The following is a 22,033-nucleotide window of genomic DNA, read 5'->3' as shown; positions in this document are numbered from 1 at the left end:
CGGTGGCAGCAGAGGAAGCCATGGACCAACATGTTGGAATAGGAACGAGGTTAGGAAATGGAATGATTGGCCACCGCAAAATTCTGCTTTTTGCAGATGTTGCTGAGTTGCTCGTCAAAGTGATTCTCTAATCAACGTCAGGTCTCACCAGTGTAGAGGAGGCCACGTTGGGAGTACTGGATACAGTAGATGACCCCAACAGGTCTGCAGGTGAAGTGTTGCCTCACCTGGAAAAACTGTATGGGGCCCTGAATGGAGGTGAGGAAGGTGGTGAATGGGCAGGTACAGCACTTCTGCCACTTGCAGGGGGATAAGTGCCAGGAGGGAGGTTAGTGGGGAGTGTCCAATGGAAAAGGGAATCACAAAGGGAGAGGTAAAGATGTGTTTGGTGGTAGGGACCTGTTGGTGGAAATTGCGGGGAAGTTGATGTGTTGCATGTGGATCTGCAAAGTCAGTGGAGCCATGTCACCTGCATGGGCCCCAGCTTTTCTTATTGGCTGTCAGTGTTCCCAGCCTTCCCTAGCAATGCTCCCCAATTCTTTCTGTGCTACATTGTTGGTGCTTCATGCACCCATCCTGTGCTCATCAATTTCATGAACTTTGCTCCAGCTTTCACCATGCCCTTATTCACTTGATCCATTTTTTGACAGCTCTCTTCCCTTTCTTAATCTCTGCCTCCATCTCTGGAGACTAGTTGTCTACCGATATCTTTTATAAACCTACTGATTCCCACAGCTATCTTGACAATACTTCTAACCACCCTATTTCCTGTGTTTAAATAAATAAATAAATAAATAGAAATGACATTCCCTTTTCTCGGTTCCTTTGTCTCTGTTGTATCTGTTGCCAGGGTGAGGCTTTCCTTTTCAAGACAGTGATGTCCTCCTCCTTCAAAGAATGGGGTTTCCCTTCCTCCACCATTGATGCTGCCCTCATCTGCATCTCCTCCATTTCCTGTGCACCTACACTCATTTCATCTTCCTGCTGTCAACGTGAGCTAATGGATATCTTGCTCAGCATGGATGATTCATGCCTAAAGTTCTGAATCTATGAAGCTGCCTTTGCCAAATCACCTTGTGATCTGGACATACCACAGTGAGATATCCCAGTGATTTAATAAAATATTCAAATGTGTGCTGGAGTTTTGCAGCTGCTGTAAGAGTCATGTCTGAGCAGCATTCTGAGACTTCTGATTCTAGCTGTGCTAAATCTAATCCATTATGCACACATTTCAGACTGGTTCTTGGGGAAAAAACTGCAGCAGAGTTCAGTCAGGCGCTTGTGAAGGTGACAGCAAACTGGAGCTTAATCAGCCAGTAACTTAGTGATATCTACATCGCGAAATTGTAAAACCAAGAACTGTTTTGGAAAGTGGTCCCTTGTTTCATGTTGAACTTCACTCACAGCTCTAAACTTTCCTTTGCAGAGGCAAAGATTCCGTCAAACACTTCCAGATTGAGTGGAGTGAAGGCACAATCAAATTTGGTTTTAGTGAGTTCTATTCACTATCAGAGTTTGTCAGTCACTTTGCCAACCAGCCACTGATTGGAAGCGAGACAGGTAATCCAGCATCATTTCACATTTTGCCAGGTATACCGATCAAAATTGGATCAGGTTTCATGGGTAAATTTATGCATATTATTTCCTTGTCTTTTATAGATGATTCTCTAAACCATATAGAGCACAGCTGACTGTGATTTTTGAACACCCTGATGTAACACACAGCAGATTTGAAAATGTACTCAAACTAGACCATGCTCTTCTGTGTTTATTCCATTTAACTCTACCATGATAAAGCTTTGATTCTCTTGTCCCACATAGATGCAAAATGCAGGAGGAACTCAATTATTCAACTTCCTGATAAGACCACAAGACATAGGAGCAGAATTAGGCCATTCAACCCACTGACTTTGCTCCATCATTCCATCATGGCTGATTTATTAATCAGCCTTCTCAACCCCATTCTCCTGCCTTCTTCCTGTAACCTCTGATGCCCTGATTAATCAAAAACCTATCGACCTCCACCTTAAATATACCTATGACTTGGCCTGCACAGCTGTCTGTGGCAATTAATTCCACAGATTCACTACACTCTGGCTGAAGACATGTTTACTCATCTCTGTTCTAAGTGGATGTGCCTCTATTCCAGGGGCTCCCAGCCTGGGGTCCATGGACCCCTTGGTCCATGACATTAAAAAGTTTGGGAATCCCTATTCTATTCTGAGACTCCCCTACTATAGGAAACATCCTCTCCACATCCATTCTATCAAAATTCAACAGGCTTCAATGAGATGTCCCCCTCATTCTTCTAAACTCCAGCAAGTACAGGTCCAGAGCCATGAAAGATGCCTCAGTGTTAACCCTTTCATTCCTGGAATCACTCTTGAGAACCTCCTCTGCTCAGTACATATTTCCTTGAATAAGCGGCCCAAAACTGCTGACCAGTGCGTTGTAAAGCCTCAGCATTACATCCTTGCTTTTGTATTCTAGTCCTCTGGAAATGAATTGCATTTGCCTTTCTGACCCGGTACCAACTCAACGTACAAATAAACCTTTAGGGAATCCTACACAAGGACTCACAAGTTTCTTTTCACCTGTTTGAATTTTCTTCCCATTTAGAAAATAGTCCACACTTTTATTCCTTCTACCAAAGTGCATGACCATGCACATCCCCACACTATATTTCACCTGCCAATTCTTTGCCCATTCTTCCAATCTGCCTTCTTGCATACTGCAGACTCAACACTACCTGCCCCCCTACCTATTTTTGTATTGTCTCAAAACCTGGCCACAAATCCATAAATTCCTTCATCTAAATCATTGACATATAATGTAAGAAGAAGTGGTCCCAACTCTGACCCCTGTGGCATGCTACTAGTCACCAGCAGCCAACCAGAGAAGGCCCCTTTGTTCCAACTCTTTGCCTTCTACCAATCAGTCAGTCTTCTGTCCATGCTAGTTTCTTTCCTTTAATACCATGGCCTCTTATCTTGTTAAGCAGCCTCATGCTGGGCACCTTATCAAAGGCTTTCTGAAAATCCAATTATACAACACAGACCGATTCTGCTTTGTTTATCCTGGCTGTTTTTTCCTCAAAGAATTCCAACAGATTTTTCAGGTAAAATTTCCCCTCAAGGAAACCATGCTAACATAGGTATATTTTGTCATGTTCCTCCAAGTACCTGAAATGTCATCCTTAATAATGGACTCCAACATCTTTTTCAGCCACTGAAGTCAGGCTAACTGGCCTATAATTTCCTTTCTTCTGCTTCCCTCCCTTCTTAAAAAGTAGAGTGACATTTGCTATTTTCCAGTCCTTCAGAATCATTCCAGAAGTTAGTGATTCTTGAAAGATCATTAATAATGCTTCCACAATCTCTTCAGCCACCTCTTTCAGAAGACTGGGGTGTAGTTCATCTGGTCAGGTGCTATATCTACCATCAGCTTCCTAAGCATCACCTTCATAGAAACAGCAACTCCACTCACTTCCACCCCTGACACTCTCAGGTTTCTGACATCCTACTAGTGTTTTCCACAAAATACTTATGATGTTTGTCCTCAATTTCTTTGGACCACATTACTACCTCTCCAGCACCATTCTCCTGCAGTCCAATATCCACTCTCACCTTTCTTACTCTTAATATAGCTGAAAGAAAGCTATTTGTATCTTCTTTTATATTATTGGGTAGCTTAACCTTTACGTTTAATCTTTTCTCTCCCTGTAGCTTTTTAGTTGCCTTTTTGTTGTTTTTTAAATACTTACTAATCCTCTATCTTCTTTCTAATTTTTGCTTTGGATCCAACATCTTCTGATCCTAGGAAACCTCTTTCTAAGGATTTGATTTCATTTTTTTTTACCAACAAAGCCACCTCTGCCTACCTGCCTGCCCTTTTGATGCATTGTGTGTCCTTGGATGTTTAACTCCCAACTATGATCTTCTTTCAGCTGTGACTCAGTTATATAAAGAACAAAAGGGAGGTGAGATTTTTCCCTGTCATCTGCCTGCCCTTCCTCCGAGTCTTACTGCACACTGCATCGATTTCTATAGCAACTGCCCCATCCTCAGCCCTATTTCTCTGGTTCCCATCACTGCTCCTTTTTATATAGGTGTAACCAGTCCTTTTTGTACAGGTCATTCCTTCCCCAGAAGAGATCCCAAAGATCCAAAATCTGAAACTCTCCCCTGCAACAATTGTTCAGTCACACATTCACCTGTCAAATCATCCCATTTTAATCCTCACTGGCATGTGACCCAGACAGCAATCCAGAGGTCTCTACCCTGGAGGTTCTGCTTTTCAGCTTTCTATCGAACTCCCTATAGTCTTTCTTCAGGACCTCCTCTCTTTTCCTATCTATCTCATTGGTACCAAAATGTTACCACAACTTCTGGCTGTTCACCCTCCCCCTGGCTGTGGACCCAATCCCAGACGTTACTGATCCTGGCACCTGGGAGGCAACATAGCATCCAGCTGTCTCTTTTCAAGTCCTTTAATTCCTTTAATTGTGGAATATCACAACTGCACTCCTCTTCTCCCCCCCCCCCCCCCACCCTTCCCTTTTGAGCCTCACAGCCTCGGTGCCTGAGGTCATGTCACTGCAGTTTACTCCGATAGGTCATGCCCCTGAACAGTATCCAAAGTGGTATACTTGTTAAGGGGAACAGCCACAGGGATGCTCGGCACTGGCTGTTTACTCCCGTTCCCTCTCTTGGCAGTTACTCAGGTACCTGTCTCCTGCAACTTGGGGGCTCCTGTCACCACCTCATTTTCCTGTATGAGCCGAAGGTCATCCAGCTGCAACTCCAGTTCCGTCACGTGGTCTCTAAGGATTTGCAGTTCAGTGCACCATGCAGGTGTAGCTATCAGGGAGATTGGAAGTTTCCCTAAGTTCCTAAATCTCTCACAAGGAACATACGACTGACTCTGGACCAATTCTCAGCGTGCTAGCTATGTACTAACGGGGAGGGGGGGGGGGGGGGGAGAAAATGATGGTGGGAAACTGACTTATGAAGGTCTACTTAAGCTGGTAAATCCCCAACGGTGAAGGCATTCCCTCAATAATTAACTCCTCACCTGGTTTGATCTATCACCTGGTTACGATAGGTGAAGGTTATGAACTGATGAAGGGTCCTGGCCCGAAATGTTGACTGGTTATTCCTCTCTGTCTGTCCTGCCGAGTTCCTCCTGCATTTTGTGTGTATTGCTCACTTTTTCCCTGATCACTTGAGTGGAGAGTCATGTTTCAGAGGGAATTAATTCTGAATAATGCAAATTATTAGTTTGCATGTTCATTGTTGTAAAATTCCATATGTGTATCTTTCAACACCAACTTCCAAACTCATATCCTGTGCTAATGAGAAGGGCAAAGGCAGCAGACTCGTGGGGAAAGTCACTATCTGCAGATTCCCCTCGTCTCCCAGCTTATTAACTTGGAAATATGTTAGTGTTCTTTTGACTACCTCGATGTATGGGTGGCACGCAGAAGTTTTTCATTGTATCCTGGTGTGTGTGTGATTAACTAATATCAATAGTGATGGGACTACATGGTGTAATCACTCACAAAATCCTGGAGGAGCTCAGCAAGTCGGGCAGCATTGTGGAGGGAAATAAACAGCCCAAACCCTTCATTGGTACTGGTAGGGAGGGGGTGGGTCAGGGGATGAATAAACTGGCAGGTGATAGGTGAAACCAGGTGAGGGGTTAAATCTTGAGGGAATGCCTTCACTGTTGTGAATTTTACCAGTTTAAAGGGATAGCTCACTATTAATGTCTTTCAGCAGTTAAGAAATGGCAATAAATAATGACCCTGCCATGGTAGCTCTATTATGGCCATCCTTTTAGATGAAGACTCTCATTAGAGCATTTATCTTTATAGATTTTAAGAATCCCAGTTACAGTTATTGTAAATGTGTCTTGCTGAACCTGTGATCTGGACAATATGCACAAACTGCTGGAGGAAGTTAACAGGTCAGGTAGCATCTCTGGGGAAACGGTCAGGCATCATCTATGGGGAAATGTCAACTGTGTACTCCCCCCCCCCCCAACATAGATGCTGTCTTTCCTGCTGAGTTCCTCTGGCATTTTGTGTGTGTTGGTCAAGTTTTACTGCATCTGCAGAATGTCTTAGAAACATAGAAAAACTTAGAAAAAGTACAGCACAATACAGGCCCTTCAGCCCACAAAGCTGTGTCAAACATGTCCTTACCTTAGAAATTACCTAGGGTACCCATAGCCCTCTAGTTTTCTAAACTCCATGTACCTACCTTGTGTCTCTGTATTCCAGACTGCTGGATTGAACCCAGTTCCTGTGGAATTGGACCAGTCTGGCAAAATGTTAACTCCCCAAAGCGTGCTTCAGTGTCCACGTTCCTAGAACGATTTTTTTTAAATGAATGCACAATGATAAATGAAAGGTTGGAAAAGAATTTCAGTGCCTAAGGTTTGGCCAACTTTGGCGACCGCTGTTAGCAGTCTCATGGCTATAAAAGATGGGCAAGCACAATAGTGCACAAGCAGCCGTTAGAGCCGCCACCTCACAATACCAGTGGGTCAGGTTCAGTCCTCCCCTTGAATGTAGTCTGTGTGGAGTTTGCATGTCCTCCTTTTCCCTTCCCCTGGGTGCACCAGTTTCCTCCCACATTCCCATTGCGTGAGGATTGGTGGGTTAACTGGCCACTGTAAAATGCCTCTGGGTGAGTGATAGAGTCTTAGGAGGGGTTGATGAGAATTTGAGGACAAAACAATTAATGCAAATGGGTGATTGATGGTCAGAATAGTGGGTTGAAAGTCCTTGTTCCTGTTTTCTGACTCTAGATTACATTTTGTATTAATTCTGTCGCATTTATTTAAATGTCAGCAATTGTATTGTGTAATATTACCATAGAAATGTCCCAAGATAGTTTAAGGTTCACATAAAAGCAGTTGTTCTGGATACAAAAGCAGAACATGTTTGAAAGACAAGGGGAGAGAAAGGGGATACACACTTCAGCTCAATAGCTGTTCATCAAATCTGTTCTGTTGCAAGCTTGTCACTCTGAAATGTGAATTGTTTTTCTCTGCAAATGCTATCTATGGTGCTGACTATCTCCATTTGATACATTATTCATTGGCTTGGGCACAAAAAGATGTACGCGTACACCAATGTACATTTGTACGTGATGTGAGCTGTTGATCTGTTTGGAAAGGTGATTGTTTTTATTGAATGCATTTGCTGAAGGAACGCTCCTTGTGATGTGTCTAAATGAGCGGTTGATCTGTTTGGAAAGGTGTTTGTTTTTATTGAATGCATTTGCTGAAGGAACGCTCCTTGTGATGTGTCTAAATGAGCTGTTTATCTGTTTGGAAAGGTGATTGTTTTTATTAAATGTGTTTGCTGAAGGAACGCTCCTTGTGCTTAAAAGTCCGTATCCGCGGCAAGTGGAAGAGCCTTCCATCTACGAATCAGTCCGGGTTCATACAGCCATGCAGACGGGGCGCACGGAGAACGACCTTGTTTCCAAGGCTGCTTCGGTAAGTGCGTCAGTGCCTGTTCCTGACTTAGTTGGGAACACAATGATTTCTTTTCAAAGCTGGGATTTCCTTCTGAATGAACAGTTAGATCAACGAAAAGACCTGCATTTCTGTGGCACCCTCGGCAACTTGATGTTCATTCTTGTTATGTAGATTTTGGTAGTTAAGCCAACATTTAAGGTTGCTGATCCGGGCAATGTAATCTTTTTCGCTGGAAGTGGCATCACAGGTAGACAGGCTGATGAAAAAGGCATGCCGGCCTTTATCAGTCATAGAATGATAGAAGCAGAACACGCAAAATGCTGGAGGACCTCACCAGAGCTCGAATGTCAGCTTGGCTCGTTAACTAACTCTGCTAGCAGTTATGTGACTCAGCAGTGAGCCGGTCACCTTTCTCAACAATAAATATCCAGGGTCGGTATGATTTGGAGTTCATCCAAACAGGAATGTTGGGGATTCTGATTTGAGTGAATGCTGTTTAAATATTGCCCATACAATTATTGGTCACCAAGGAATAACAGATCGTACACCAGTATAAAATTATAAAGAAAGTATATTTACCAATTTCATCTTAATCGAAAAAAAAGTTTAAAAAAAGGGCCCATTACAGTTAAACCAGTCTAAATGTGCGCATAAACGTTGGAGCTCGTTTCAGTAGTGGAAGGGTGTACACTTTACTTGCAGCACTGAATTCTCATCACCAATCACAGGTTGAACTTCCTTTTTTGGATTCCTTTGTCTCGCAAAGCGCTTCTTGCATTAAGGTCTTCCCTTTGGCTAGGATCCTCCTGGCATTTTCCCTGATCCTCTCCTCTTCCCATCTCCCGCTAAAAGACCACGAACCTGACTACCGTCCTTCAGAAATCTCTCTACCCAGCTCTCTCTAAAACTTCCTCTTCATCCCACCATCCTGATTGGCTGACACAACATTCCTACGTAGGATAACATGGCTCCTTATCCTTAGCTGAAACCAAAACACTCTCACCAGCAGGATATGCTGCTTTTACCGAAAATTGTTAAAATAAAATACTTCACAGCACAGCAGTAGAAATCTTAACCAGGGCATTACATATGGAAAAGAGTAAACATTTGACTTTTTGGGATGTTTTGACTTTTCCATAAATGCAGCCTGGTCTACTGAGTTCCTCCAGCATTTTGTGTTTATTGCTTTGATATCCAGCATCTGCAAATTTTCTTGTGTTTACAGAATAATAGAAGTTGGGATATCGTGTTGCAATTATACAAGACATTGATGAGACTTCTAGGGTCTGAGTTAGAGAGAGAAACTGAAGTCTAGGACTTTATTCCTTGGAGTGCAGGTATATACAATGATTAGCGGTGTAGATGGGATGAATGCACACAATCTTTTATCCCCCAGGGTTGGGGAATCAAGAACTAGAGACTTAAGGTAAAAGGGGAAAGATCTAAAGGAAATCTTGGGACCAACTTTTTCACCCAGAGCTGCGTTAATATGTTGGCATGAGCTGCCAGAGGAAGTGGTTGAGGTAAGTACAGTAACTATTTAAAATACACTTGTTCAGGTACAAAAATAGGAAAGGGTTAGAGCACAATCTCCCAACCTGGGGTCCACATACCCCTTGCTTGATGGTATTGGTCCATGGCATAAAAAGGTTGGGAACCCTTGATTTAGAGGGATATGAGCCAAATGCAGGCAAGTGGGACTAGCTTAAAAAGGAATTTTGATTGGTATGCACTGGTTAGGCTGACAGCCCTGTTCCCATATGTATGACTGTTTCAGAGGGCAGTGAAGATGACCATGTGTTGTTGGCTTGGAACTGCCTCTTCTCCAAGGGATAGTACTCACTCGCCTACAGGAGGTTTTGTGGTCCCCACCACTGCTAACTTTGTATTGATTTATTGGCTTAGTTAACTGAATTTAAATTCTCCAGCTGCTATAGTGGGATTTCAAAATCTCCTCTGATGTTAGATGGGTCTTTTGATTCCCAGTGCCTTAAGTCATACACTGATGGTTGGGTTTTCTTTCCAGCTTCATATCGTGTCTAATGCCATGTTCTATGGGATACTCGAAGCTTGTGATTGGCACCACAGAAATGCAAATTATTTTGTATCAATGCCTTGGTGTCTGCAAGAAGTAATTACTTACTGTTCTTAAAAACAAAATGCTGACTAGAGTAGATGTCAAATGGAACAGGTTAAACTCATTTCCCACAGCAAAATGTACAGTAAGATTGTTTCCTGAATCTAGTTCTGCCATTTCACTTTTTTTTCCCCTCCACCAGAGCCACATATATAACATAGAGCATAGAATACGATGCTTGTGACAACCATTTTGCCACTTTAAAGTAATCCCATCTCACTGCACATTGTCTATATTCCAATATCCTTTCTCTACCTGTTCATGTGCCTGTCTGCCCCTTAAACGTTGCTATCATAACTGCTTCCAGCACCTTCACTGGCAATGCACTTCCTCCCATTCCCTCTCCTTGTCTCTCTACAACTTATCTTCTTACACAGATCCCAGTCAGCTCCCTGTTGTTTCTGTCAGTAACCCATTACTAAGGAGAAACTTATAGTGGCTATATAATGTAGAGCAAAAAGCAAACTGCTGGAGGAAGTCCAGACACCATTTCTTGCGTGGTGAAGTAACTCTCAGATCTTTGGGGTGTGGGAGGGAACAGGAGCACATGGGGAAACACACGTGGTCACAGTCTGTGCAGTAGATCTGCATCAAACCCAAGTCATTAAAGCCCAGCTGTACACCCACTGAGAAAAGGCAAAATTTGAGGTTGTTTTCTCTGGAACAAGGGTTTACAAAATTATGAGAAGCCTGGATAGTGCATGTGACAAGTACATGTTCCCTACAGCAAAGAAGTTGGTAACTGGGGAGCATAGATCAGAATCAGAATCCGAATCAGACTTTAATCGCCAAGTACCTATGCACATACAAGGAATTTACTTCCGGCAGATGTTGTCTCTCTGCTCATAACAATAATAATGATAAATATAAATGAAAATATAGATTATACATACAGGTAGTGCAATCCAAGTAATAGTTAGCTGACAGTTAACCGGCAGTTAACTGTTCAGCAAAGTGACCGCAGTAGGGAAAAAACTTCTCCAATGCCTATTAGATTTAAATGTATTGATCAAAGGATGGGGTGGGTTGAGGAAGTACACATATTCAACACACAACGGACTCTGGAACCACTCTAGAACTAGAATTTCATTGGCTGAAGGATGTGGCAGGCAGACACTCACCACGTTTTACAAGTACTTCATGAACCCTGAGCTACCCAGGTCGCAGTTCAAAAGCTGGGAAATGGCATCAATCAAAGCCCATTTTGGGCTAGCTGAATGGCTGCCTCCTGTGCTGTTTCCCCTTGCCTCTCCATCAATGTCTGTAATGCAGCTACCCACCTACACCCCACACTAAACCCCCACAACTGTCCTCAGACTCCAAGCAATTCAGTTACTCACCATGTTCTTTTCAATTTTCAGCTGGGCACCAAAGAAGGCTATCTTATAAAACAAGGAGGCAGAGTAAAGGTAAGACCCTATGTGTGGCTGGTGCACAATTACAGAAAGGTGCTACATTTTAGGAAAGGTGTTGAAGAGCTGGCAAGGCCATAGTTATGCAGCATAGTACAAGCCCTTTGGCCCACACCGCCTATTGTATCTATCTACCCTACCACCATTTACCCGCAGTCAGACCACCTTGGTGATTCACGTACAAGGTTACAGCTTACTTACTTGGGGATAAGGGACTTCAGTTGTGTGGAAGCAAAGGATATGTTGGAGTTGTTCTCCTTGCAGCCGAGGGTAAAGAGCATTATCCAACTAGAGGTTTCCACTAACTCCAGTTTGATAGATCTGAAGGGTTATGACCAAATGTGGGCAAATGGACATCTTGGTCAGCATGGATGAGTTGGGCAGAAGGGCCTGATTTTGCTGTGTTACTCTGTTTTCACTGGCATAAAGGTAATTTGATCATTGACTAATTGGTGAAACACAAGGAAGGTATGCAAGCATGTGTGATTTGCAATACACATCTGAAATGATGGTTATGGGGTGGAAACCTTGACCTAAACTCTGAACTCTCAAAAGACAATTAGATTTAAACAAAGCATGCTTACAGAGCTGTTGGTGACTATGTTCTTTCAATGAGTACCTTCATTAATGATTAAGTGCCAGGATTTCTTTATTCGTTCATATTTCCTGATCTGGGTGTTGGTGTCAAGGTCTTCATTTCCAGCTTCTCCTTGAACTTTACGGCTTGCAAGATTAAATCAAGAGTCAACCACTTTGGAAATGTACAATTAAATGGATTTTGAGCTATAATGGTTAGATTTTATTGAATATTTAACCACAGTCTGCATTCCAATGTGCTTACTTAAGTTAATTATTTCAAGCTCCTTAAAAGATTAGGTACAGGGTAAATGGGTATATTTTTAGTACATTATGCCCAAGGTTAAGACTGTTGTAGTATTGGACCCTTACAATAGCTGAAGGTTGTGGAAGTACAGATTGTTCATCAACAGAGTGAAGCGGAACCAGTGGCACAGATTTAAAGTGATTGACAAGAGGAACTGAGATGATGCAAAATGTGACTGGGATCTGTATGGGATGCTGAATGCAAATTTATGAGTAGCCATTAAAAAGGGGCTTGCAAGGGATTTAAAAGGAGAAAAAAATGAAGGGCAAAGATCCGTGGAGTGTGTCAAACAGGCTTGAAAAAGTCAGCACAAGCTCAAGAGACAGAATTGGCCACTCACAATGTTGACTGCGGTTTTGACACTCCTGGAATAGAAACATCATGGTTAAGTCAAAGCACTTCTACTGTCTGCCAGTGGATACAGCCATGACTGTTCACACCAACCTTATAAAATTCTCTCTCCATTCCTGCACACTCCCAAGTATCTGTAAATGTACTATACTGTTAAAGCAAGACAACAATGTAATAGTTTAATAATCCCAAAACTTAGTATAAAGAGGGAAATACACATTAAATCAGGTAGCATGTGGAAAGAAGCAGTTAATGTTAAATTAGGTGGTTGACTTTTCATCAGACAGTTCATTAGCCTGAAACAATGCCTGACATTTTTCTATTTCTATGTAAGCTGCATGACTGCTAAATATCTCTTCTAAATATCATTTTCAGCATCTGTAGCATTTTGCTTTTGCATCTCTATTTACTAATCTGAAATCAGGAGTTAAATTTATTAAATAAATCAGGAAATAAACTGATATCAGTAGTGATTAAAACAACTAAAAACAAAATGGTTCACTTGTTAATCAGGAAGTTTTTCCTGATTAACTTTGGATGAAAATAATGATTGATTTGCAATTTTGAAATGGGCCAGTAAGCTAATTTTACTGAATTGCATGAACTGGAGTGGTGCAAGAAGATGCCATATAATCACATTCTCAAAAGAATATGACTTCTTTATTGATGCTTGGATTCAGCAAATGAATATAGTGGAGCAAAGAAGATAGATGTTTTTTATCAGAGTATTTCGGGTCGATGTTGCCTGAATAACACATTGGTCTGACAGGCTGGCCAGTCACTAACAGCAATTTTAAATTCATAATTGAAAAGCAAAATATTGCAGATGTTGAAAATATTTTTAAAAATTAATCAGAAAATGTTGAAAAATACTCAAAGGTCAGGCAGCATCTGTGGAGGCAAAGAGAGATGTTTCAGAATGATGACTGGAAGAAAAAACGAAATCAGATTGTTGTAACAATCTGCTGGAAGAACTCGGCTGGTCGAGTTGCATCTATAGGAGAAAGGAATCACTGACATTTCAAGCTTAAACACATCAGTTCCGGATACCGGGTTTCAAACCATCAACAATTACTTTTGGTCTGTGTCTGGAAGCAGAATCTTTACCTGAACCATCAATAATTCTTTCACACTGCCACCACAGATGCTGCTAGACCCACTGTTTCTATGACAGATTGTTTTATGCTCCAGGTTCCAGCATCTGTAGTTTCTGTATTGCTAGAGGTTATTTAAATTGGGATGAAAGATCATGGTCATGAAACATTAACTCTACCTCTCTCTCCACTGATGCTGTCTAACCTGTCAAATAATTACATTTTTAATACTTATTCTGTACCTCATGCATTGCTCAGCCACCATGAAGCATGGTGCGTGGCTTTATTCTGAACAATTAATGTACAATTTCTTATCTCTCCAGACCTGGAAAACCAGATGGTTTATTTTACATAGGAATGAACTGAAGTATTTCAAAGACAAAATGGTAAGTATTTAAGTAAACTGCATTTGAGCAGCTTAATTAATATTTTAAAAATAAAATATCTGCTGCCTGAGTTCAATGATCTGTCCCTGACACCAGCTGCCCCCTGCTGGCACAGTCTTCCATTGCACCTATTCCAGTGAATCAGAATCAGAATCAGACTTTAATCGCCAAGTACCTATGCACATACAAGGAATTTACTTCTGGCAGATGTTGTCTCTCTGCTCATAACAATAATAATGATAAATATAAATGAAAATATAGATTATACATACAGGTAGTGCAATCCAAGTAATAGTTAGCAGACAGTTAACTGTTCAGCAAAGTGACCACAGTAGGAAAAAAACTTCTCCAGTGCCTATTAGTCTTAGTCTGGAGGGATCTGAAGCGCCTACCAGACGGAAGCAGATCAAACAGTCCGTGCGCAGAATGGGAGGAGTCCTTTATGATGTTCCCCGCCCTCTTCTTCAACCTGGAAGAGTACAGGTCCACAATAGAGGGCAGGGAGGCTCCAATAATGCGCTCGGCAGTCCTCACTGTGCGCTGTAGTCTGGTTCTATCCTGCTTGGTGGCGGCTCCAAACCACACAATGCAACTACCTTCAATGTTTTGCCCAAGTGGTTCTCCTGGTAGTGATTATTGAGCTTGTCTATGTGGTGCTGCAGGCTGGACAAATCACCTTAATACAGCTGTTGTTGGAACTTAGGAGAACTAAACTCTGACTTTGTTCCATTCGTGTTGCTACACTAAAGGATGTAGTAACAATGGAGAGTGCAGAGGAGATTTAGTAGGATGTTGCCTAGAAAGAAGGGATGCAATTAAAAGGAGACATTTGGCAGGCTGGGTTTATTCGCATTAGGAAGTAAGAGGCTGAGAGGTGACCTTGGAGAGGATTATATTATGAAGGGCAGAGATAGTATAGTCTTCTTCCTGGGACAGAGGAGTCTAGGAGGAGAAGATGCAGGTTTAGGGTGGGGAGGTATTGAAAATCTGGAAAGAGCTGCCTTTTATTTGGCTGATACGATACTTGGACAAGTATTTAAATAGGAAAGATGTAAAGGGTTACAGGCTTAATACAGGCAAATGAGATTAGTGTAGATGAGTATTGTGATTAGTGTGGACTGGGTGGGATGAAAGTGTATAATACTATGATTGTAAAGCAGAGTGGGGTGGATATTCTGGTTCCTTGTGCATGTAATCTACAGTGCAACTGAGCAAAGAGCAGAAAGGATCAATTATTCTACAAACTGTGACTCTTCTCCCATGTGAGGAAACCAAACCAAAAACCATACATACTAAGTCATTGAAGCAATAGGAAATTTGGAAGTAATTTCTTTACTCTTACTGGTTTTGTCAGGGTGAATAGTAGTTGATGGTTTGGAAGAGGAGATTTAAGAGAGTGCTGATTGGCGAGATTACAAGAGCCTCGGTGGAGGACAAACCAGGTGTCAGAATCGCCTACTTCTCTACTGTAGGGCCCTCGTATTGACTTGAAGGAGCACCTCACAGCTTTATCAGTTCTATGAAGTAATGTTCAATGGGAACTTACCCACACATCCCTGAAATGGGCCCTGCCCAGTTGTCTCTTAAATATAAAAAATTATTGAGGCAAATGTAACACATAGAACTGTCACAGTGAACATTCCTTTATAGCTGTATGAAGTCAATTAACAATATGTATTTGTATTAACATAGGAAATTTGTCAACCAACATGCAGGTAAATATAGAAAAGCATTCATTCAGCACCTTTCACAAACTCAAAACATCACAAAGTACTTTGCAACCAACTCTAACTGTGGTCACAGTTGTAACATGGCAACATCAGCATCCTGTTTGTATACCGCAGACTGATTATCAGGGGCATTGATGAGGAGGATGGTAACAGTCCTTTCCCCAGGGTAGGTAAGTCCAAAACTAGGGCGTATAGATTTGGTGCGAAAGGGACCTGAGAAGCAACTTTTTCACTTAGAGAGTGGTAAGTATAGGGAATGAGCTGTCCAGAGATAGTAGCTGAGGCAGGTACAATTATATCATTTAAGAAGCATTTGGATGGGTACATGGAGGGTTGGGCTTGGAAGAGGTATGGGCCAAATGCAGGAAAGTGAGAATAGCTGGGTGGACACTGGTCAGCATGAACTTGTTGGGTCAATGATCAGTATCCATGCTGAATTGCTCTACAACTCTATCTTAGTTAGGAGTTAAAGTTGGTGTTAACCCCCTAACTAACTCCTATGAGTGCTGCCTGGTGGTGTAGTGGCATCAGAACTAGACTTTTAAGCTGGTCCTGGGTTCAAGTCCAGCCAGCTCCTTGCTCTCTAGTTACCGTAACTAGAGAGAAGGTTCTTAGGGAAACTGAAAGGTCTGAAGGTAGATAAGTCACCTGGACCAGATGGTGTACACCCAGAGTTTGAAGGAGGTGGCTGAAGAGATCATGGAGGCATTAGTAATGATCTTTCAAAAATCACCAGTTTATGAAATGGTTCCGGAAGACTGGAAAATTGTAAATATAACTCCACTCAAGAAGGGAGAGAGGCAGAAGAAATTAAATTATAGGCCAGTCAGTAGCTGGGAAAATGTTGGAGTCTATTGTTAAGGATGTGGTTTCGGGGTACTTGGAGGCACATGGTACAATAGGCCATAGTCACCATGGTTTCATCAGGGGGAAATCTTGCCTGACAAATCTGTTGGAATTCTTTGAAGAAATAATAAGCAGGATGGACAAAGGAGAATTGGTTGATTTTGTGTACTTGGATTTTCAGAATGTCTTTGACAAGGTGCCACACGAGGCTGCTTAACAAGCTACGAACCCATGGTATAACAGGAAAGATTCTAGCATGGATAAAGCAGAGGCTGATTGGCAGGAGGGAAAGAGTGGGAATAAGGGGAGCCTTTTCTGGTTGGCTGCCAGTGACTAGTGGTGTTCCACAGGGGTCTGTGTTGGAACCGATTCTTTTTGCGTTATATGTCAATGATTTGGATGATGGAATTGATGGCTTTGTTGCAGTATTTGCAGATGATATGAAGATAGGTGGAGGGGCAAGTAGTTTGGAGAAAGTAGAGAGACTATAGGACATATTAGGAGACTGGGCAAAGAAATGGAATAGTGTCAGGAATTGTATGGTCATGCACTTTGGTAGAAGAAATGAAAGAGTTGACTATTTTCTCAATGGAAAGAAAATATTTTAAAAATATTTTTTTAAATGAGGTGCAAAGGGGCTTGGGTGTCCTTGTGCAGGATTTCCTGAAGGTTAATTTGCAGGTTGTGTCTGTGGTGAGGAAGACAAATGCAATGTTAGCATTCACTTTACATCCTTGCTTTTATATTCTAATCCTTTTAATGTTGAGACTTTATAAAGCACTGGTGGGGCCTCACTTGGAGTATTGTGGGCAGTTTGGGTTCCTTGTCTTAAAAAGGATGTGCTGAAACTAGAAAAGGTTCAAAGGTGGTTCATGAAAAGGATTCCAGGATTTAATGGCTTGTCATATGAAGAGCGTCAGATGGCTTTGGGTCTGTATTCGTTGGAATTCAGAAGAATGAGGGTTGATGTCATTGAAACCTATCAAAGGGTGAAAAGCTTTGATAGAGTGGATGTGGAGAGGATGTTTTCTATGGTGGGAGAGTCTAAGAATAGAGGACAGCCTCAAAATAGAGAGGCATCCTTTCAGAATGGGGATGAATGTGGTGAATCTGTGGAATTCTTTGCCACTTGTAGCTGTGGAGGCCAAGTCTTTATCTATATTTAAGGCAGAGGTTGATAGATTCTTGATTGGTCAGGGCATGAAAGGATACAGGAAGAAGCTAAGAGATTTGGGCTGAGAGGAAAATTGGATCAGCCTTGATAAAATGGTGGAGGAGACTCAATGGGCCAAATGGCCTAACTCTGCTCCTATATCTTATGTTTTTAAGGTCTTTCCATCCATGCTAGGTTGAGCATCAAGCTCATTTAGAAAAAAGTCAAATGCTAATGAAATGGCAAGGTTGCCTTCCAAAGTGCCACAAGGTGCAGAGAGGAATAACGACAACTTGAAAGAGCTGTCTGAAAGCAGAACTAAGAATTCTTCAAAGTACTAAATGGGATCTTGCAGTTTAACCTCGTATTGAGAAATATCAGCACTGACACTAGTGGCCTTGAAAAACGTTGTGTTTTTTTTTCCCCCAGCAGCTTCAGTATAACAATCTTGGTGGATACCAGTGGAACTCTGTTTTTAATTCTGAATTGAGTATCAGAAGTTAAAACTGTTTTGACTACCTCTCTTTATTGGTAGCAAATCAATTACAGAATTGTACATGCCTAAACCACTTCCTCTGGGTGGCTCATTCTATATACTAAACACACTCTGGGTGGAAAAGGTTGCTTCTCAAGTCCCTTTTATAGAATTGCTTAATTACTCAGAATTATACTCAGCACAATGTTTTGAGGCAGAGCAGCAACATTTTAAACTGTAGATCAGACCTCCCATGCTCCCCCACCCCCCGCAGTCACAGACTTGTATCATCTGTAATTAAGAATCTTGTATGCTTTAAGTCTCAGTGATAAATTAAGTAAAATGTTTCCTTTACAGTCTACAGAACCAATCAAGACATTAGATCTAACTGAATGTACTGGGGTACAATTTGACTATTCACAGGAGAGGATTAATTGTTTCTGGTAAGAAATAAAATAACATGGCTTTAAATAAAAATGGCTTGGTTGGGAATGATTCCGTTCCATATTTTCTTAAAGAAAACATGGCTGGATGTAAAACCAGTGGAATGAAATGTGTATCTAATCCACTCAGACTGCTTCTGTACAATACCTTAAAGGTTACTAAATGCCACTGCCAGTTGTTCCATTGGGTGTGCAGTGAACAGCTTTGAAACAAATAGCTTGACAGCACCACGTTTTCTGTACTGAAATTACTCTGAATTGAATCCAAGGAAACTTTGTTGTAATCTAAACATGAAGGTTTACAATGAACAATCACAATTTTGCTTAAAAATGTTCAAACAGACCTCTTAGCTCCAGGGATGTGGGTTCTAGCCTGACCCTGGGTGCATTCTTGCATGTTCTCCCTGGGCTGCTCTATTGATATGCTGATACATTAATTGGCTACTGCAAATTACCTCCTTTACAGGCTAGTGGTCAAAGAATCTATGATTCAGGACTCAAAATTATTTAACGTCATTTCCAGTACACAAGTGTAAAGGAGAACGAAATAATTGTTACTCTGGATTCCATGCAGCAGCATATTTAAAAAAAACAAATACAAATACATAAGATAGTTTGATGAGCAATGAGAATAAGTTGGATGGAATGGGGCTGAATGTTGGGGTCTAACATGAGCCAAATGCCTTCTCTCATAATGGGTAAATCGTCTCTTGACAGCTTAGTATTTCCTGAAAGAACGTATTATATGTGTACAAAGACGGGGATTGAAGCTGATGAATGGATCAAGTTAATACGGTGGAAACTGGTATGTATCTACCGTAAAATAAGTGACTAGAGTCTGTAACAAGGGAAACAGTAAGTAACTTACTAAACAGGTTAGTAAGTTAAAGTGGAATTACTGTGGTAGGCATTGCATTACATTACCACTTCTATTTGCTCCTCACAAGGAGAACATCATTTGCATCACCAAGATTTGTGCAGGAACCAGAAGTCGTCCATTGCTGTAAATGCTTTCCCCAAACCCACTGTGTATAAGCGGAGTCATTTTCCGGGGGATATAGAGCATAACTGTTTTCCACTGATGTTACCTCCCCCCCCCCCCCAAGGACAAGATGGGCAGAAAATAACATAAATAGAAGTATACCATCTGGCCTTTCAAGCCTGTTCTGTCATTTGACAATCATGTCAGAAACTCCACAACTCTGGCTAAACAATTCTAAAGATTCTTCATCTCAGAGTGTAGGAGTTTCTTATTTCACCTCTAGCTGGCCTATCACTGAGACCACATTCTTTTCCCAACCCCCTACAAGATTTCTCAGCCGGGGAAATATCTTCTGGATATAGTCGAGCCCTAGTAAAGTTTCAATGGGATCTCCTCCTTTATCCTGGGATGACATGAATTGGATCATTGTAACAGTAAATTACCCTGTATGTTAACTCGTCTCAGTTAGCTGTGCTATTGTGTTCAGAATGGAGACACAAGACTGCAGATGGTGGAAATCTGGAGTAACACACCAAGGAGCTAGAGGCAGCACTGAAGGAAAAAGGACAGTCGGGCATTTCGGGTCCTGATGATAGGACTTGACCTGAAATGTTTACTGTTGATTGAACATAGAAATTTACAGGTCCTTCGGCCCACAATGTTGTGCTGACCGTGTAACCTACTCTAGAGACTGCCTAGAATTTCCATGGCGCATAGCCCTCTATTTTTCTAGGCTCCATGTACTTACCCAAGGCTCTTAGAAGACCCTATTGTATTCGCTTCTGCTGCCAGCAGTGCATTCCACGCACCCACCACTTTGTGTGGAAAAACTGACCCCTGACATCCCCTCGGTACCTATTTCCAAGCACCTTAAAACTGTGCCCCCTCGTGGTTACCATTTCAGCCCTGAGAAAAAGCCTCTGGCTGTCCACACGATCAATGCTCCTCACCATCTTATACACGTCTATCAGGTCTCCTCTCATCCTCTGTTGCTCCAAGGAGAAAAGGCCAAGCGCACTCAACCTATTCTCATAAGGTGTACCCTCCAATCCAGGCAACAATCTTGTAACTTTCCTCGGCACTCTCTCTATAGTATCCACATCCTTCCTGTACGTGTAAGAGTTCTTGCAGCTCTTTTTTGTGTTGCTATTATGTTAAACTTTGTTGTTTTTAATACTTGAAGCTGATCCTTGGCATGATTTTTCAAGGGATTAATCCACATACCTCCCTCCAAATATATCTGTCCTTAACTGGTCAAATCAGTCCAGCACCAACAGCAAATGAGAGTAGAGGAGAGCAAATGAGTTTATTGCTGTGCAGAGGTGATCAGCTATTCTGCTACAACTAATGTGTTTCTTCTTCCTATTCCAGTCTCAAATGAAGAAAGCTACGAAAACTTAAACCAGCAAGAATTTCCTCCAGAACAGAGGCAGCTTTTAATGAACTTCACTTAAAAATGTAGATTTGGAAGAATTTCTAAAACTTGCTATAGTTTTACTTTCATGAAGTTACACCAAGATCCTTTGCCCATCAAAAACATTGGGTCCTTTTACTGGAGGAATAGAATTCAACAGCAGGTGGTAAACTTGGAACCTACATTTATGCATTTTTCTGTATTACAAAAAGGATGCAATAACTTTGGGGGAATATAATATAAACTGGAGCTTGTACCTCAAACTCTGACAAAATGGAAATAACAATACCTGTGTGTTATAGTGGTTAAACAGGATGAGTGCATGGAGAAAACTTGTGTAAAGCATAAGCAAAATGTTATAGCTGTAAAGTTATGTAGATATCATTGGTTAACCGAGAAAAGATGGAACAGTAGGTTACCCAGCAATAACTCTTACCCTTTGCAGAGTCAGCTTGATAAATGTTTCTTAATTTAAATTATTTAATCTCATCAACCGATATGCAAAATCTGCAAATAATGTTAAGAATGTGCTTGACCCTCGCATCTTGTATGCTGTGGTCGGGCATACTTTGAATCCAGCACCAGGATGGCTGTATTAGAATTTTAGATTAGTAAAATGTGAGATATGAAATAAAAATTTGCTCTTATGGAATTTTTCTCTTCATACCATATACCCACACAGAGAACTGAACCAGTTTATTGATCACACAATGGGTATAATTGCATAGGCTGGGCTTGTTGGGCCAGAAGGGCCTGTTACTGTGAATTATCTCTAAATAAATAAAGTTGGCAAAGGCCCTGATTAATTGTAATCAGCTTTTGATATTGTCTGATCCCAGGCCCTTATTTACAAAGTATCATACCACATTGAGAAGGCCATTGACTTATTGCCAAACTCTGTCCTTACTGCAGCTTAGGATTTTGGTGTTGTGAGACTGGCAAATTTTCTGGACTATTGGATGTCACTTGTTTTTATTATGCTATACTGTAGTGATTTTCCAGGGAAGCCAGTGCAAACTTTGCTGACCCCACCCTCACAACTGGCTCTGGCCACGCACTCTGCCTGGACTTCTTGCACTCCACACTAATAAACAAGCAAGCAGTACTGTTGAATTATTGGAGTTTCAGCACACCCACCCATGTCAAAACTATCAATATGGTTTATGCTCCTTTAAAGGCAAAAACAAGAGAGCAGGACAGAACACTTCCTTTTGAGTCAAACAACACACACAAAAT

At 41.6% G+C, this 22,033-nt stretch overlaps 1 protein-coding gene across 6 annotated transcripts in view; it reads left to right on the top strand.

The window, feature by feature from the left end:
- Nucleotides 1–21,620, top strand: part of dapp1 (dual adaptor of phosphotyrosine and 3-phosphoinositides) — a 149,456-nt gene extending 127,836 nt beyond the window's left edge. For all 6 annotated transcript variants that reach the window (XM_073042391.1, XM_073042392.1, XM_073042394.1 and 3 more), the window contains 7 exons: nucleotides 1,427–1,560; nucleotides 7,379–7,509; nucleotides 10,990–11,037; nucleotides 13,692–13,754; nucleotides 18,316–18,401; nucleotides 19,119–19,206; nucleotides 20,755–21,620. In XM_073042391.1, coding sequence (XP_072898492.1) covers nucleotides 1,427–1,560; nucleotides 7,379–7,509; nucleotides 10,990–11,037; nucleotides 13,692–13,754; nucleotides 18,316–18,401; nucleotides 19,119–19,206; nucleotides 20,755–20,784 — 580 coding nt within the window. In that variant the 3' untranslated portion in view covers nucleotides 20,785–21,620. The remainder of the gene's footprint in view (nucleotides 1–1,426; nucleotides 1,561–7,378; nucleotides 7,510–10,989; nucleotides 11,038–13,691; nucleotides 13,755–18,315; nucleotides 18,402–19,118; nucleotides 19,207–20,754) is intronic.
- The last annotated feature ends 413 nt before the right edge of the window (nucleotides 21,621–22,033 follow it).

This window comes from Hemitrygon akajei, chromosome 4 (genome assembly GCF_048418815.1).
Source record: "Hemitrygon akajei chromosome 4, sHemAka1.3, whole genome shotgun sequence".
Lineage (NCBI taxonomy): Eukaryota > Metazoa > Chordata > Chondrichthyes > Myliobatiformes > Dasyatidae > Hemitrygon > Hemitrygon akajei.
The sequence above is the reverse complement of the archived record's forward strand: the minus strand, read 5'-3'. Positions and strand labels throughout refer to the sequence as shown.